The 17,258-nt window shown below is 42.1% G+C and overlaps 1 protein-coding gene and 1 long non-coding RNA gene across 4 annotated transcripts; one reads left to right on the top strand and one right to left on the bottom strand.

The window, feature by feature from the left end:
- Window positions 1–3,477: 3,477 nt before the first annotated feature.
- LOC145508970 (nucleolar protein 16-like) lies at window positions 3,478–4,235 on the top strand. 2 transcript variants are annotated; one of them, XM_081496786.1, is made up of 2 exons: window positions 3,480–3,806; window positions 3,877–4,235. In XM_081496786.1, exons 1-2 carry the CDS (start codon window positions 3,592–3,594, stop codon window positions 4,151–4,153), a joined length of 492 nt encoding a protein of 163 aa, XP_081352912.1. In that variant the 5' UTR covers window positions 3,480–3,591; the 3' UTR covers window positions 4,154–4,235. The 2 variants fall into 2 exon arrangements, with proteins under 2 accessions (XP_081352911.1, XP_081352912.1); XM_081496785.1 differs by having other exon boundaries at window positions 3,478–4,136.
- An 8,408-nt stretch (window positions 4,236–12,643) lies between these two features.
- LOC145508969 (uncharacterized) lies at window positions 12,644–16,631 on the bottom strand. Of its 2 annotated transcripts, none has more exons than XR_014055748.1 (4): window positions 16,551–16,631; window positions 15,914–15,987; window positions 13,648–13,895; window positions 12,644–13,282 (listed from the first exon to the last, which is right to left on the bottom strand). It is a non-coding gene; the product is annotated as an uncharacterized LOC145508969 (long non-coding RNA). The 2 variants fall into 2 exon arrangements; XR_014055747.1 differs by having other exon boundaries at window positions 16,127–16,595.
- Between the last annotated feature and the right edge of the window lie 627 nt (window positions 16,632–17,258).

Here is a 17,258-nt window from a genome sequence, read left to right as displayed (position 1 = left end):
TTGTAGCTCCAGATCTCAATGGCTTGCCCAACACCAATCAACAAAGAAATAACTGAGACAAAAGTCCCATAGTAGTTGGTTAAATTGGCAGGGGCCGGGGTGAGGGGTGGGGAGCTTATCTGAAGCTAATACTGGAGACCCCACCTCAGCCATGGATATTTTGTCAAACCATCTAATGGCTTGTTACCCACATGAGTCCAAATTAGGCCTTATGATTTAAAATTTATTTGCAGCAGAACCCCTTTCATCACCTATCTGGGTAAAACCTGGGATTACTGAGGACCTTTAGATTCAGCTACTTTCAAGTGAGGCTTTAATGATGTCTGTTCAAGTTCTGGTGCTTTGCACTAATTACAGTAGTTTCAGGATGCCAGCACCATGCCAGCTCTGCACCCACAAAACCTTTGACATAAAGGATGTTTGCAAGTGATGCTTTCAGGGCCCAACATATCTTCAAATTCTACAAGGCACTTAGACTCAGTATAATACCCTAGAGCCACAGAGATAACAATCTACGTCAACCTCAGTGGACATCTACACCAGAAGGATACTGTAGTGTCACCGTGCCCAAGAGCTGGTCATTGGTGAGGATTTTACCTCTGCCTCCCAACCAGATACAGGAGTCCCAACTACACCAGAGCTGGGAAGGCCTCACCACACACAGAAGACCCAGACTCTTGATTTTCTAGTGACTAATTACTGTTGAATTCTGCTTTAAAAGATGGGACCCACCAGACTGGAGTGACTTTCCAGACATTGCTATTTGCTTGCTGTATGACCCAACTCTGGTTTTTCATACCTGCAAAAGAATACATCCTGCCCCTATAGTTATAAGTCAACCTACACCATGTTAAGCCCCTATGGGACCAAGCACAGTGTCTCCACAACGCTCCATTACCATCCACCTCTCCTTCCTAAAGGGCAGCCTCACCAAAGCTCTCTGACCTTTAACGGGAGAATTCTACTGGCCTCTCAGTGTTCAAACCACGCATCCCCCTTCATCCTCTTCCCCTCCCCCTCCAGCTTTCAGCATCCAGGCTCACACTTTAGTCTGTCTTACCCAACAGTGTCTATCCCTCTTGCCTTAAAAGACTGCAATGCAAGTAAAATGCAAACTCAACACCCTAAACTCGAATGTTTACATGTCTAATACATACATACTGAAATAGCCTCTCATACGCGGACTAGCTATAGCTGTTGGATGTGCCATCAGTCCACTTTCACATATACTACACCGCACATTTATGCAGCTGACATTTGGTCCAGAGAAGGAAAAGAACTGCAAATTAAAACCCAGTGCACACAGCCGTCTCCCCTGTATCTGGGGCGCCCCCTCATGGCGAGTGGCAACAGCTGTCATGGTTCCTCAGTACACACCACACAGGGATCCACCGACCCTCAACAAACACCCAACAAAAATCGCTGTCTTCCTCTGGTCCCGTGCTTTGACCATTCCCGTTTACAAAAAGCAAGGTTCAGCTTTTCAGTCCAAAGACAACACCACAGGACTACACTGTGGTCCGACACATGAGGGTCTCATCTCTTCTGCTTTGCCCTTCTGTTATCTCCTAGACACAGACCACACAGACGCGCTTAACCCTCTAAGGGTCTTCCATTTTTATAAACTTTAATAGTTTTTCCTGACCCTGGCCAGACATGATCGACATGCAGCATTCATACCTGTAATACCGGCGCTCACCACGCCTCTGAGACTTGCGGGAATAGCCAGAGGCTTAGGCCATTGCTTTGACCCAACAGTCAAAAATCAATGACATGTACCTGTGGAAGTCCATAATTCTGCTGCTGCTGCTGCTGCTGCTAAGTCGCTTCAGTCGTGTCCTACTCTGTGCGACCCCATAGACGGCAGCCCACCAGGCTCCGCCGTCCCTGGGATTCTCCAGGCAAGAACGGTGGAGTGGGGTGCCATTTCCTTCTCCTCCGTAATTGTATTATCTCGTATTTCTCAAGTACAGCAAATATTAAGTCTGCTTAATCAAGGCCAGAGGACTCCGGCAAATACAGTTTCTGACAATAGATTCGTTCCAGCTAATCAAGGAGATGTTTGTGATGTTACCCCACCCTGCTCACCATACTTAAGCTGCCCCTCCAGCTCCAACTTGTTACCTTGTCCCCATGTGCAACCTGCTGCATGCCCCTGCATGGGAACCTTCTCTCTTTTGGAGTTGAAAGTGACAGTTCTGTCTTTAAGTTGGCTGTGTCCCACCACCAAACAGTTCTCAGTTCAGTTCAGTCACTCAGTCGTGTCCGACGCTTTGTGACCCCAGGGACTGCAGCACGCCAGGCCTCCCTGTCCATCACCAACTCCCGGAGTTTACTCAAACTCCTGTCCATTGAGTCAGTGATGCCATCCAACCGTTCCATCCTCTGTCGACCCCTTCTCCTCCTGTCTTCAGTCTTTCTCAGCATCAGGGACTTTTGAAATGAGTCAGCTCTTCACATCAGGTGGCCAAAGTATTGGAGTTTCAGCTTCAGCATCAGTCTTTCCAATGACTATTCAGGACTGATCTCCTTTAGGATGGACTGGTTGGATCTCCTTGCAGTCCAAGGGACTCTCAAGAGTTTTCTCCAACAACACAGTTCAAAAGCATCAGTTCTTCGGCGCTCAGCTTTCTTTTTAGTCCAACTCTCACATCCATACATGACCACTGGAAAAACCATAGCCTTGACTAGATGGACCTTTGTTGGCAAAGTAATGTCTCTGCTTTTTAATATGCTGTCCAGGTTTGTCATAACTTTTCTTCCAAGGAGTAAGCGTCTTTTAATTTCATGGCTGCAGTTGCCACCTGCAGTGATATTAAAGTCTGCCACTGTTTCCACTGTTTCCCCATCTATTTCCCATGAAGTGATGGGACCACATGCCATGATCTTAGTTTTCTGAATGTTGAGCTTTAAGCCAAATTTTCACTCTCCTCTTTCACTTTCATCAAGAGGCTCTTTAGTTTTTAGTTTTCTGCCATAAGGATGGTGTCATCTACATAGGTTTTAATTGCAGTTTAACATATTAAAGCTGCCAAGTTTAAAAACAAATTTTTCTGAAGCTTTAGCATTTAGCAAACAAATATTTATAAATCTGGAAATTTAGGTGGGAAATACAAATTATTACTTATACTTAATCCTTAATGAAGATTCAATCCAATGTTAATTCCTCTAAACAAGTAATGGAATTAATAGGCCTGGTTAATGAAATCTCTTTAAACATTTTAAAATATGTCAATTATAAGTTTAGTCTATGGAGTCCCTCAAGCATCTCAAATGTCTGACATGTTAGTCTTTTATACACTTAACAAGTAAAGGCTGGGGTAGAGTGGGGGATGGGCTTATCTAAAAGTAACTCTGGTAAAAGAAATAAATCAAATATACACGTTAGTAAGTTATGTTCTCTTAAACATTTAAACACTGTACAAACTTAAGAAAGTTCTCTTAAATCTTTGAAATCAAATTGCTCATGTATGGAAGATTGAGTTTCCCGAAAGCCTGCAAAACCACGTGCTCCACTAGCCGGAAGGCGTCGCTACACGAGGTAGTTGGAGTGAGAAGCAGAGTCTAGTACCCGGTGCTGTGGTCAGTGCAATGCCCAAAGCCAAGGGAAAGACTCGGAGGCAGAAATTCGGTTATAATGTTAACCGGAAGCGTCTGAACCGGAATGCACGACGGAAGGCAGCGCCGCGGATCGAATGCTCACACATCCGACATGCCTGGGACCGGACCAAATCGGTGCGGCAGAACCTGGCCGAGATGGGTTTGGCTATGGACCCCAACAGGGCAGTGCCCCTTCTTAAGAGAAAGGTAAAGGCCATGGAAGTGGATGTAGAGGAGAGGCCTAAGGAGCTTGTGCGGAAGCCTTATGTGCTTAATGACCTGGAGGCAGAAGCCAGCATTCCAGAAAAGAAAGGAAATACACTGTCACGAGATTTCATTGACTATGTTCGCTACATGGTGGAGAACCATGGGGAGAACTATAAGGCTATGGCCCGGGACGAGAAGAATTACTATCAAGATACCCCAAAACAGATTCGGAATAAGATCAATGTCTACAAGCGTTTTTACCCAGCAGAGTGGCAAGCCTTCACTGATTCTTTGCAAAAGAATAAAATGGAGGTTGAGTGACTGGTTTATGCCTGCCCCAAGTTGAGGCTTCCTCCTGGACCAGAGAAGCAAGGAGGGGTGTGCACCTACAGATGAGGCCGGCCAAACCCCATGCAATCAAAAGGTTACAGTGCATGTGTGCGCGTGTGCACGCACACAAACACACACACACAGAGATACAATCTCGCTCACATTTTACTTTGGAGAAGATACTGTCTCCCAGAGGCTCCAACTTATATTCTTCTGGGGGCTCTGCGAAAAGCCAGAACCTGCTGTTTTCTGAGCGGGCGGTTTGTTTGCATATAGTCTGTGTACAAAAAAATAGTTATTTTTACTTCTCTGACAGTTTTGTATTTGCCCTCCCAGCTAAGCCCTGGGGCTGCCCCTTCAGTAACCTCCTCAACCAAAGTAAAGAGGCCATTCAGTCCTAAAAAAAAAAAAAAAAAAAAAAAAATTGCTCATGTATGTAATATTCTAAAATGTCAGGTTCTGTTCATTATTTCAAGCACCTTAAAGGTAATATTTCATAGATTAGTCCAATGATTAAATAATTCTGAAACCTAGTACAAACATGTTAATACTGTAGTTTTAATTAAGTTTATCATTATAATTAATTTCATCATTTTATCACTGTTTTCTCAATTTTTCAGAGTTGCTTGCTAAAATAAAGAGAAGAGACATAGGATCTCGTTGGGCTGAGGTTACTGATCAAGAAGATCAGTGCCAATTAAAGAATTCCAGGGAGGAACAAGGACCCACTTTGTTGCTAGCCAGGGCTAGGGGGACTCCTCATGGGCCAAAGGTCAACCTGTGGGGTGTGTCCTTGAGGCACTAGAATGTTTCAAGCTCACTCCATCTTTACAACCTGGCACATGACGTGTGTCTTTCCCCAGTTTTTAACATTAACCTCTTTTATAACTTTTTTCTGGTTTGTAGTTGATACTCTACAAGCTAATATTCTTTACCACTTGAGTAAATTTAACTTATCTCTTCATTGCATGATTGGAATCTGCATGTTTTTATACTTTATATATTTGATTTATCTATAATCCTATTGTTTTATAGACCACTCCCTACCTGATAAACACAATCAATTTGGCATTTATTTTAGAGTATCGTCCCTTGGACTGCAAGGAGATCCAATCAATCCATCCTAAAAGAGATCAATCCTGGGTGTTCGTTGGAAGGTCTGATGTTGAGGCTGAAACTCCAATACTTTGGCCACCTCATGCGAAGGGTTGACTCATTGGAAAAGACCCTAATGCAGGGAAGGATTGGGGGCGGGAGGAGAAGGGGACAACAGAGGATGAGATGGTTGGATGGCATCACCGACTCGATGGACATGGGTTTGGGTAGACTCCGGGAGTTGGTGATGGACAGGGAGGCCTGGCATACTGCGATTCATGGGGTCGCAAAGAGTTGGACACGATTGAGCAACTGAACTGAACTGAACTGATTATCTAGGTTTGCACTGAGTTCACGATCTGTAGCTCAGACTCATGCACTCTTCCATCTCCAAAGTCTGGGCTAGAAAGTCCCAGCATATGGTAGTCATGTGGGAGGCTCCACCGTACCTGAGTTCCTGGTTGCAGTTCATCCATCTTATTGAGCATCCCCTCAATACCGTGCACCTTATTTCCCTTGAAAAGACATACATTCATTGAAAGCATGACACTCTTCCCTTGGGAAGTTTTTGCCTATTTTATTTTTTGCTTCTGTCATGTCAGCCTTTGTTTTAATCTTTTCATTTATTGTAAAATATGGGTTTTAGTCATAACTCTAAAAAAAAGGGTAAACAGATCTTTTATGCACATTTGGGCAGGATAAGGGAGGTGGATAGGATATAGAATTAGAGGTACTCAGTGCTAACTTTCTGAAAGTGGAGATAAAAGGCTTGAAATAGGACAGTGCGGTCCTAGTACAGGCCAGCACGAGGCAGGTAAATTCTTCGCTCCGAAGCCTTCCTTGATCCAGGCTGTTTTATGTCTTGTTCATGTGTCTTTGATGTCTGCTTAGGTTTCTCTTGTGGCCCTTGCCTCAGCACTTTGTAACTATCTGAGGGGACTAGCACTGCACTGAGAAACAAAAATGCTGAGACTCAAACAGAGGTGGTGCGACTGTGCGATGCCCAAGTTTCAGGACGCTCCGTTTCCTTGACTCCACTTCCAAGATCCTGGAAGGGCCCTAGCAATGTCTTCAGGTAGTCATATGTTCATATAAAATGCACAGAAGATATTTAACCACAATTATACTTTGAGATCTTACCATCATCAGATTGCCTGTGTCAAATGTTGCTAAAAGGGCTGCAGGTATTTTGAGATCCAGATAAGGGAATGTTGAATTTTAGTTTGGGTTTGATGGGATAGATTTATGTGATTCATGGTCATTTCCATATATTAATAATTTATTGTGAGCCATTAGCGTAGCACCCACACTATGCCAAAACAAACATGAAGAACCCAAAGTTTTATCAAAATGCAAAAGTCTCCTAATGGCTCCAGCTTCAGAAATTGCTAGGTTGTGAAAAGAAAGAGATTGTGAAATGTAGAGAAAGAGTAAACTGTCAAAAAAAAAATTTCAATCACCAAATAAATAAAATTGTAAATAGAGAATTTGATCCTCATCCTAGTCAAGGGAGAAATTTTTTTTTCCTCTTAGGAAGAGATCTGGGAATGCCTTATATACAGTTAAAACCACATCATGTTTTTATAGGAATAATACAAAATTAAAATTATGAGAATCTTATTGGTCGGGCACAATTGTTCAAGGGTATGTAAAGTTTTAGGCACCTCATTGTCAATAACAAAAAACAAATTTTACTCAAGTATACTGGAAGACTAAAATACCTTTCTATTCTTTGTACAGAAAATGATACACATTTTTGTCATATAAAGAGATAATTGAAGGTTATGAAACAAAAATGTAAGGAAAAGATATTATGAAGTTGTATCAGGCAGTTTGTTAATATAAAATATTATAATTTTTCTGGATTTTGTGATGTTTTTATTTGCTAAATTTTTTAAATGTTTGTTATGATCTTTTGTTCTAAGTAGATATTCATCTTAGAAACTAATTTTCATTATTACTTTTGTATTCTTTGTGGTACAATTAAATTTACCATTTTAGGCAAACAGTTTTGTGACGTTAAGTACATTCATCTTGTTATACAACTGTCACCACTGTATCCATCTCCAGACCTCTTTCACCTTCTCAATCTAAAATTCCATTCCCATTAAATCATCTTTCTATTCTCAATAATTCCCCCTCTCTCTCCTCAGCCCCTGGTACTGCTATTGTACTTTTCAGCTCTGTGAATTTTGCTATTTTAGGTACCTCATATATGTGGAATCATATTTGCCTTATTCCTTTGTCCTTTTGTGTCTGGTTTTCACTTGGCGTAGTCTTCAAGGTTCACCTATGTTGTATCATTCATTTTGAAGGCTGAATAATAGTATATTGTATGTATATACCACATTTTATTTGTCCATTCATCTGTCAATAGACACGTGGGTTGTTTACACCTTTTGGCTATTATGAATGATGCTGCTATGAACATAGGTATACAAATATTTGTTCTGGTCCCTGTTTTCAATTCTTTTAGGTTTACACAGAGAAGTGGAAACGCTGGATTGCACGGTAGCTCTACATTTAATATTTTAGGAACCACCGTACCATTTTCCACAATTGCACATTTTATGTGCCTACAAGCAATGCACAAGAGGTTCTGATCTCGCCACATCATTGCCAGTACTTGTCATTTTCTGAGATTTTTGGGGGCAGGGGGAACAGAGATTGTTTTCTTTGGTTTTTTGACAGTAGCCAATTAATGGCTTTGAAGGGTATTCCAGTTTTAGAGGGCCCCCAACACTTGAGTCTTCCCTTGCATTGGGTCAGAACTTCAGCTCCACTGTGGTATATGTCAGTTTACTCAATTTCTCTGTCTTTGTGTTTACTCATTTATAAAATGAGGATAATAATAAGGCTGCCTCTAGAACTGTTTTGAAGATTTGATAAAGTAATATATGTGAAACCCTTAACGCAGTGCCTACACTGAGGAAGTACCAGTACTTTCACTATTTTATTACTATTTTTTATTTGCACACCTTTCTCCTGTACTGTACTTGAGCTGCTCACTCATATTTTTATCTATAAAACCTAGTTTGGGGCCTGACACACAGTCAGGGTTTAATAAGGGTTTGAGGACTGAGCTTAAAATAGTCTGCAGAACACAGGCTGCAGTCCTTTCAGCCACGGTGACTGTAGGAGCTCAGAAGGTCTTTAATGCAGAACTGAAAGTGCATATCAGAGTTTTGCTGCTCTGTAACTCACGGTGTGCAATTCAGGGCTTATCAAGGTAGTCAACTCTTTGCGGCTCTCTTTCTCCAATGCTCACTCATGCCCAGCAAGTGATTTTCCTTTTCTCATCAAGTTATAAGTCAAAGAACCTCGCTGGGTATTACTTTAGACAAATATTTGTGCTGGGCGGACTCTACTTATTGCTGAAAAGCTTTTGGCGCCCCAAGGCAGATGGAGTAAGTGGCATATGTTTTAGAGAGCTGCCTCCACTGGGCTGCTTTCTGCTTGCCTGCACTCTCTGTGACACTAAAGCCTGTGTAGGATTTGTGGATCCCAATCCTAGGTGGGCCTTAGAGTTCATAAAAACCCTAAAACTGTATCTGAAATTGGGTAGGGTGTGTGTGAGAGAGAAAATATGGACAGTTTTGAGAGACATAGATCCGACTTTTATCAGAATCTGAAAGGAGTTTATGGCCGAAAAAGGATTAAGAATGACAAATCTAGAAGGCTTCCGGCATCTGACTCATTATCAAGCCAGAGTCTGAAGTTTAGGAGAAGAAATAGAGCTCTTTATACAAATTGTGATGTAAGTTCAGGTCTTAGCTAGGAGTAAGCCACAGAATCACCTCCCAGCCCCGTCAGTGAAACTGGAGAGATAATTTAAACCTCCTTTAAAGTCCATCAATGCACAGCGTTGATCCACAGGCTGTAGACTGACGCTAAAGTTGGTAGAAATGTCATAATAGCGGGGGGCTATACAAGGAAGCATGCAGGGATCACACAAGGAAACATAACTTTCAATCAACAAGGAACATAATAATGTGAATGATGGATGGGGGATGAGGGGAGGATGTTGAGATCAGTCCACCATAGTGCCAGGTGCCCATTCATCTCCTCTTCAGTTAGAGGCTGAGAGTCTACTTTTTAAAAAGAACATTGTTCATTTGTTTCCTGTCAAGTACAACTTTCACAGCATGCCATTTTGGGGTACCTACTACAACGTGAGGGACCCTAAGAAGCTGCTCAAGTCAAAAACCCCTCCTTCTCTAGCCTGTGCTAGTCCATGAATACAGCCCTTCGCTTGAGTTTAAAACCACCATACAAAACACAGATGTGACTGAGGAAAGCTAAAGAAGTTTTAAACCATTTTCTTCCACTCACACCCTGATGTGAATTCATTTCAAGATGGCTAATTGGCTCAGGTTGGACAAACTTGAATACAGGGTTAGAAGCTAGAGATATGTGTCCTAGGCAGTCCAATGCCCAAAGTGGGTTAGACACGAAGTAGTATTAGGAAACCATAAACTTGGAAAAGAGAGAATACCATGAAAGATGAAATGGATGTGAACAGGAAGTAGGAGGGGAAAGCCATTTCACAGCTGTATCAACCAACTGCAATTTTGACCTCTGATTTCCATAAAGTAAAGATCTTTCACAAAGTAAACATGTTATTTTAAAGAGTATCCGAGATGACCATGCAATTATGATGTGCAGTTTAAATGGATGATGGGAGAACCTCAGAGGGAAGAGCATAGAGACCAAGGTACAAGGCTGTAAGAGGAGAAGAAAAGTGACTACTTTTGCTTGAAAATGTTCTTAACTGACTTGATCTGCCACTGATTTGTAGGCTTCAGATTCCAACTGCAAAGGAAGCATTTTCTGAGCCTCCCTGGAGAAAACCCATGACCTCAAAATCCTCTCCCTGAAGCTCCGTCCAGAGGCTTGGTACTGTCCCAAGAAGAAAGCTGGATTTAGTTTCTGGAAGGCAGGACTGTGTTGGGAGTGTGGTAAGACTGACATGATGGTGACAAGCCTGGAACTTCTTGGCTTTGATGCATGGCTGTTGGACCGTCTTAGGAATAGGACACCAAACTCCCAATATTACACAATTATATCAATCTGGAATTGTCTAGCTTGTTCCTCTTTTTCAAAAACAGTTAAATTTTAAGAAAGATGGAGGGTCAATTTTGAAAAACTATAAGGAAACCCAAAAGAGACTCCTGTGCATGTCAACTGCCTCAGTTAGAATGAAACACAATTATCAAAGGGTATTTATGTTTGTTTTATACAAGCAAAATAGAAAAAATACTTTCATATGCTTAAAGCGATTATGTATCACAACTAAAGACAGAAAAGATTTTTTAAATTACAAATGCAATTTACAAATAATCTGCCATTTTTTCCTCCAATCCTTTGTGTTTTTATTGATTTTCTTATATGAGTAGCTACAAAAGTCAACAGTCCCTCATCTCTTATTCCCTCCAAGCATATTCCCTTCAAGGCAGCAAACGTTACCAGGTTGGCGTTTTTCTGCTCACTCATCAACAAATGCGTTCACATGTATATATGCAAAAAATGTGCTATGTACAAAATCAGGATCATATTATGCTGTTGCTCTGCAATTCACTTTATGTACTTAAAATATTGCAAACGCTGTTATCTAGAATCATTATTTCAGCCATATGCCTTTAGGTTATTTTCAGATGCCTCTTCTTACAAACTCCAATTCAATTAACATCCTTATACTTCAAATTATTTGAAGAGTTAATTGTTATTAATTCTTCAGTAGCATGGAGTTCTAAACATGACATTTAGAAACCCCAGTCTATGTCCATTTGTAATTCAAATGAGCACTACACACTAATGATTGTACCACCTCATGCTTCCCCAAGGACTAGCATCAATGTTTTGCATTTTGCCCTCCATCCTTTCTGTTTCTCATTGCTTTGAATTTCATTTTCTGACTCAATGGTCACATAGAAAGTCTTTTCATACACCATTGTCCATTGGTGAGCAGAGTCTGAACACTATTCTTTTGGAGGCAAGGGAAAAGGTGACCTTTTTGTGTTCTGGATAAGAAAGGGTATGGTGGGCTTCTCCCCTCCCCAGCTGTGTAGATTAGCAAATTCTGCACCAAGTTGCAGGTCTTCCCCAGAGTTGCTAATGTTGACCCCTAAGAAGCAGGCAGCACACTGGCAAGTGGCAAAGCAAATTTTCTCCAAAGACCAAGAAAGATCCACTGGGCTTGACTGGTTCCCCCTCTGGGAGACAGAGTTTCTGAGTTTCTCACCCTGGACCATCAGGCCTGTTTCCAGCAAGGAGCCACTGCCTTCCCCAGCTCCAGAAACACTTACGCGCCACACCTGACGTGTGTTCTTAAGACTTACATTTTGGAAGCCCTTAGGCCTTGCTTATTCAACTTGTTGAATCTTGCCAGCAAGGCATTGACAAGAAGAGAGGGTCATGGATTTGCAATCAGATTATCATTTTCCCCAATTTCTTACGTCTTCTTCATCTGTGTGCTCAGAGATTATGGCCATGGTTGTTCTCCATGAACTTTAAAACAAGTTCATAAGCCCAGGCTGTGTTGTAGGTAAAGAGGAGAAATTTTTTAAATACTTAAAAAGTGGACCAACTCTTTATAAAGTTATCTAGAATAAAACTCACACAAAGTCTATTAAATGACTTACCGATTCTTGCAAACACTAATCTTGAAGTTACATCCTGTGTACGAACGGGTGCAGGACCCTGTGGCATGAAGACCATATTTGGCTTCCCCGGCCCGCAATGTGAGAAATTCCTTCTACTGTAATAATATTAGGGAGGCTGTGTCCAGCCAAGCAGGGGTCACTTTCTTAACTCATAGAGGTTTGTCACGTCAGGTAAAGTTTCAGAATCATTTAATCTCACCTTTCATCATCCATTATGGTGGAGCCTAAACTATCTACTTCTAGATTTATGTGCCTGTAAATTTTGCATGTTGCTCCAAAAAGAGGAGTAAGTTTACACCCCAGATAAAGCCATGTTTCTGGAATATAGAAGTTGTTGTTGTTTAAACTGATGCAATATGGTCTCTTGAGCAGATATTATGACTCAGTTCAGAGACTGTCACCCTTTTATAGGATGAAGACAATCGAAGGAATCGTTCTGCTTCCTGCGGCTGAGCTGCCCCTCTGAGGCCAGCGTCTTCCTGGAGCCCCCGCCCCATCTTTCCGCCCACCTCCCCAGCGCATCTTGGGTCTCTTAGCTGTTGGGACTTTCCGCATCCCTCTCTTGACCATAGATGGAGGGCAGAGGGCTGCGTGCAGAGCCAAGCAGCAGCTGTTGCTGCCAGCACCGTGACCTGAAGCTGAAGACCCCCCTCCAGCCTTCTCAGGCTGCTGCCTCACCACTTACCCCTTGGCTGCACGGCAGCGTGGCCCGTGTCCAGGGTAATTTAATACTTTCACCTCGGTCACAGTTTATGACATATTGAACGTTGAAACATTTATTCTCCAGTTAGGTTTCAGGTTTCTAGTACTAAGATTAGAGCAAGTCTTAAGTAAAGAGACAGTATCCCTTTCCTGAAAATGGTGTGCCAAGATTCTGGCCCCTTTTCCTGAGATGAGATGATTCCTAGCTTAGCGTGTATTGCAGCAGTCTTGCTTGATTGAAAGTGCTGTCATTCCAGCTCCAGCCACATATTCTGCTGGCCTCACATTGCTTGTTCACAGCGTCACAAATGTCCCATGCAAATAAAGAACAGACTAAACTCACTCATTTATCCATCCCAACATTTGACAAATAATTACTGAGGATCTGTTAAGAGTAGTGGAAGATTACTAACATCTTATCATCTAGTAGAAAGACAAGTATACACATAAACATAACCAAGGTTTTCATATGAAAAATGTCATAAGAAAGATATAAAACAAATTCTACAGCCACCCAGAGATCTTTTCCAACTTGGGAGAATTATAAATTTCACGAACGACTTCCTTAAGGAAATACTTATCATCTGAGATTTACGTTGAATAATGGCTGGATTTTCACAAGTGGATATGTGTGTTTGGACTGGAAAGCTGGATGTCCCTCGTGTAAAAGCAGCCCATGGCAAAGCCTGAAGGTGAAGAGAAACACAAAATCAATATGAGGAGAACATATAATCCTGTTTTACTAACAGATAAACAATATAAAAGGAACATGCAAGATATAAGACTAGAGAAACATGTTTGTAGCGCAGGTTGTGATGTTCACCTTATATGAAAAGTATTGGGGAGCTGTCAAAAGTTAACAGATCAGAAATGAGCTGAATGGAACTAGGCCTCGGGGCAATGATCCTCACAGAAGGACCTGAGCTGCACTGAAGGGGACAGAGGCTCAGGCAGTGAGGCCTGTGGGGGATACAAAGTCATGTCAACAAGTGAAAGGCAATGCAAAGGGAAAGGTAGGGAGACAGCCGGGTGCTGTGGAGGCAGAACTGACAGCATTCACGTGTGGTGCTGGTGGTGGTTCAGTTGCTAAGTCGGGTCTGACTCTTGCGACCCCATAGACTGTAGCCCGCCAGGCTCCTCTGTCCATGGGATTCTCCAGGCAAGAATACTGCAGTGGGTTGCCATTGCCTTCTCCAGGAGATCTTCCCAACGCAGGAATCGAACCTGGGTCTGCTGCATAGCAGGCAGCTTCTTTACTGACTGGGCTATGAGGGAAGCCCAGCTTCCACTCATGGAAACCTACGGAAAGAGAGGGGGTCGTGAGAAGTCCAGGCCTGGGGGCTGAGCCCCCGCCCCCCCCGGCTTTGTGGCGACATTAACTGATACATCGGAGGCAGGAGAAGGATCAGGAGACCATCTGGAGGCAGGAAGACTCCGAGTGCCGGCCAGTCACTCGATCAGGGCCGATCTCACAGCAGAAAGACTGAGCAGAGGAGCTCTCAGTTAAAAGAGGAACATTTTGTTAAAGGGGTTTGAGGCAGACTAGAGTTACTTCTTTGTATATTACATATCTATTTCCTGGAAGAAGGAAAGCTTCACAAGGGCAGGAATATTTGTTGAATCACAATGAAGACGGTTGCGATGAGGATTTAGTAACACATGTAAAGCTGATCTTGGGCCTTACTTAATTAAGCATAAGATTGAGTTCACTTACAACCAATATGGGTAGCAGGTTTGAAATGCAGCACTTGCTATTGTCGGATATCAATTATCAATGGCACTGGCTGTTGTCAGATGTACATTTCCGAAAACTTATGAATAAAGTTGATTACAGGATTTGGGGAAAAATAGAGAGTAGCATTTTCTTAGCAATGCCTTGCAAGTATGTAAGTCTACACCTCTTAAATGATTAACAGATGGGACACTTGACAGCATTCATCACCTGCATGAACAGAAATATTTATGGTGCATGGCACTTCACCAGCGGTGGAAAAGATATGGGTAAAAGTTAGTGTTTAAATTAGCTACAAAGAAATTGAAGTTTCTCCCATTAGTTGGAAAAGTAACAAGGGGCTACCTGAAGCCAAAGCGTTGAGAAACAAAAGTGTTCCTTCACTTTTTCCTTAAGCTGTGAGGAGATGAATATGCCCCCAAACACCAACCACGATGACAGAGCAAACCTGTGTGGGTTTATAACAGCCCTTATAAAATAAAACTCACATCAAAATCAACCTGACTCACCTTTATGCAACTGTGCCACAGGGGAATTAAGATGGACAGTGCACATAAATGACTTTATTGGTAATCGTGTTGCCAAATCACACGTTTTCAGCTATTCTTAACCATTTCCTCTTACATATCTATTATTGGCATCAGCATTGATATTTTCTTCAAAATAATATATGATATATGTTATCTTCCTAGAAAATCCAAAAGAATCAATGGATGACTAATTAGAACTTGAAAGTCCAGTAAGATCTCCAGAAGAAATAAAATGTAGAAACATCCACTCCCTTCTGCTCTATCAGCCACAATTGATTAAAAAACGCAAATCAAGACTATAATGAGGTATCACCTCACATTGGTCAGAATGGCTATCATCAAAAAGTCTACAAACAATAAATGCAGGAGAGGATGTGGAGAAAAGGGAACCCTCCTGTATCGTTGGTGGGAGGGTAAATTCATGCAGCCTCAATGGAGAAAGTATGGAGGTTCCTTTAGAAACTAGGAATAAACCTAGCATATGACCCAGAAATCCCACTATTGAGCATATACCCTGAGAAAAATCACAGTTCAAAAAGACCCATGCACCCCAATGTCTATTAAAGCACTATTTATAACATCCAGGACGCGGAAGCAACCTAGGCGTCCGCTGACAAATGAATGTGACTGGATAAAGAAGTTGTGGTGCATATATACCACGGAATGTTACTCAGCCATAAAAAGGAATGAAATCGGGTCTTTTGTAGCATTGTAGAGTCTGTCATACAGAGGGAAGTAAGTCAGAGAGAAAAAAACAAATATTGTTTTATTTGCATATTAATGCACATATATAGAATCTAGAAAAAATGGTACTGATGAACCTATTTTCAAGGCAGAAATAGATAGAAATGGAGAAGTGGAGAATGGACTTGTGGACACAGTAGGTAAATGAGAGGGCGGGATGAGAGCATCATTGACATGTACACACTACCACCTTCAAAACAGAGGGCTGGCGGGAAGCTTCTGTAGAGCACGGGGAGCTCAGCTCTGCGAGGACCTGGAGTAGTGGGGGGGTGGGGTGGCAGGGAGGCTCAAAGGGAGGGGACGTATCATACCTAGAGCCGATTCGCGTTGACGTACAGCAGAAACTGACATAGCGTTGTGAAGCAATTACCCTCCGATTAAAAATCTAAGAAACCACAAAAAATATCCAAAGAGCAATATTCTTTACAATACTAATGAAACTATTACTTTAGCATATTATTTCAAGCACCCTAGGCCTGCCCCCAACACACACACACACACACACACACACACCACATTTATACCTGCATTTTAGAAAGCAAAATCTCTGGATCATTTTAAACTCAAGATGAAGTTAATTTCCCTGACTCTCCTTCCCTAAATGTACCAAGGCAATCATGTCGAGGGACTGAAATCCATCTCTTTTCCCCATTTAGCCAGTTTCCTCCTCAATACCCCACCATCGCTATCAACGTGCACCCCTATTTAATGAATCTTTGAGAAGCTGTTCTCTGCTCCCTATCTGTGGTCATCTGAATGGTTTTTGTTGTTGTTCAGTGGCTAAGTTATGTCCAACTCTTTGCAACCACATGGACTGCAGCAATTTTCTTAAAGAGATCTCTAGTCTTCCCCATTCTATTGTTTTCCTCTATTTATTTGCATTGTTGATTTAAGAAGGCCTTCTTATCTTTCAGGCTTCCCTGATAGCTCAGCTGGTAAAGAATCCACCTGCAATGCAGGAGTGCCGATTTGAGTCCTGGGTTGGAAAGATCCCCCGGAGAAGGGAAAGGCTACCCACTCCAGCATTCTGGCCTGGGGAATTCTGTGGTCCATGAGGTCACAAAGAATTGGACAGGACGGAGTGACTTTCACTTTCACTTCCTTTCTTATCTCACCTAGCTGTTCTCTGGAACTCTGCATTCAGTTGGGTTTATCTATCCCTTTCTCCCTTGGTTTTCACTTCTCTTCTTTCCTGAGCTATTTGTAAAGCCCCCTCAGACAGCCACCTTGCTTTCTTGCATTTCTCTTTCTTTGGGATGGTTTTGGTCGCTGCCTCCTGTACAGTGTTGCAAACCTCTGTCCATAGTTCTTCAGGCACTCTGTCTACCAGGTCTAATCCCTTGAATCCATTAATCACCTCCACTGTATAATTATAAGGGATTTAATTTAGGTCCTACCTGAATGGCCTAGTGGTGTCCCACACTTTCTGTAGTTTAAGCCTGAATTTTGTTATAAGGAGCTGATGATCTGAGCCACAGTCAGCTCCAGGTCTTGTTTTTGCTGACTGTATACTGTATACTGATTTTGGTATTGACTATTTGGTGATGTGCTTATGTAGAGTCTTCTCTTGTGTTGTTGGGAAAGGATGTTTCCTATGACCAATGCTTTCTTTTAGCAAAACTCTATTAGACTTTGCCTTGCTTCATTTTGTACTCC

This window comes from Giraffa tippelskirchi, chromosome 6 (assembly GCF_054371585.1).
Source record: "Giraffa tippelskirchi isolate mGirTip1 chromosome 6, T2T-mGirTip1v1.2.pri, whole genome shotgun sequence".
In the NCBI taxonomy this organism is placed as follows: Eukaryota; Metazoa; Chordata; class Mammalia; order Artiodactyla; family Giraffidae; genus Giraffa; species Giraffa tippelskirchi.
The sequence above is the reverse complement of the archived record's forward strand: the minus strand, read 5'-3'. Positions and strand labels throughout refer to the sequence as shown.

Excerpts from the sequence above, each read along its gene's own strand:
- LOC145508970 (XM_081496785.1), top strand. The coding sequence starts at position 3,592 with ATGCCCAAAGCCAAGGGAAAGACTCGGAGGCAGAAATTCGGTTATAAT.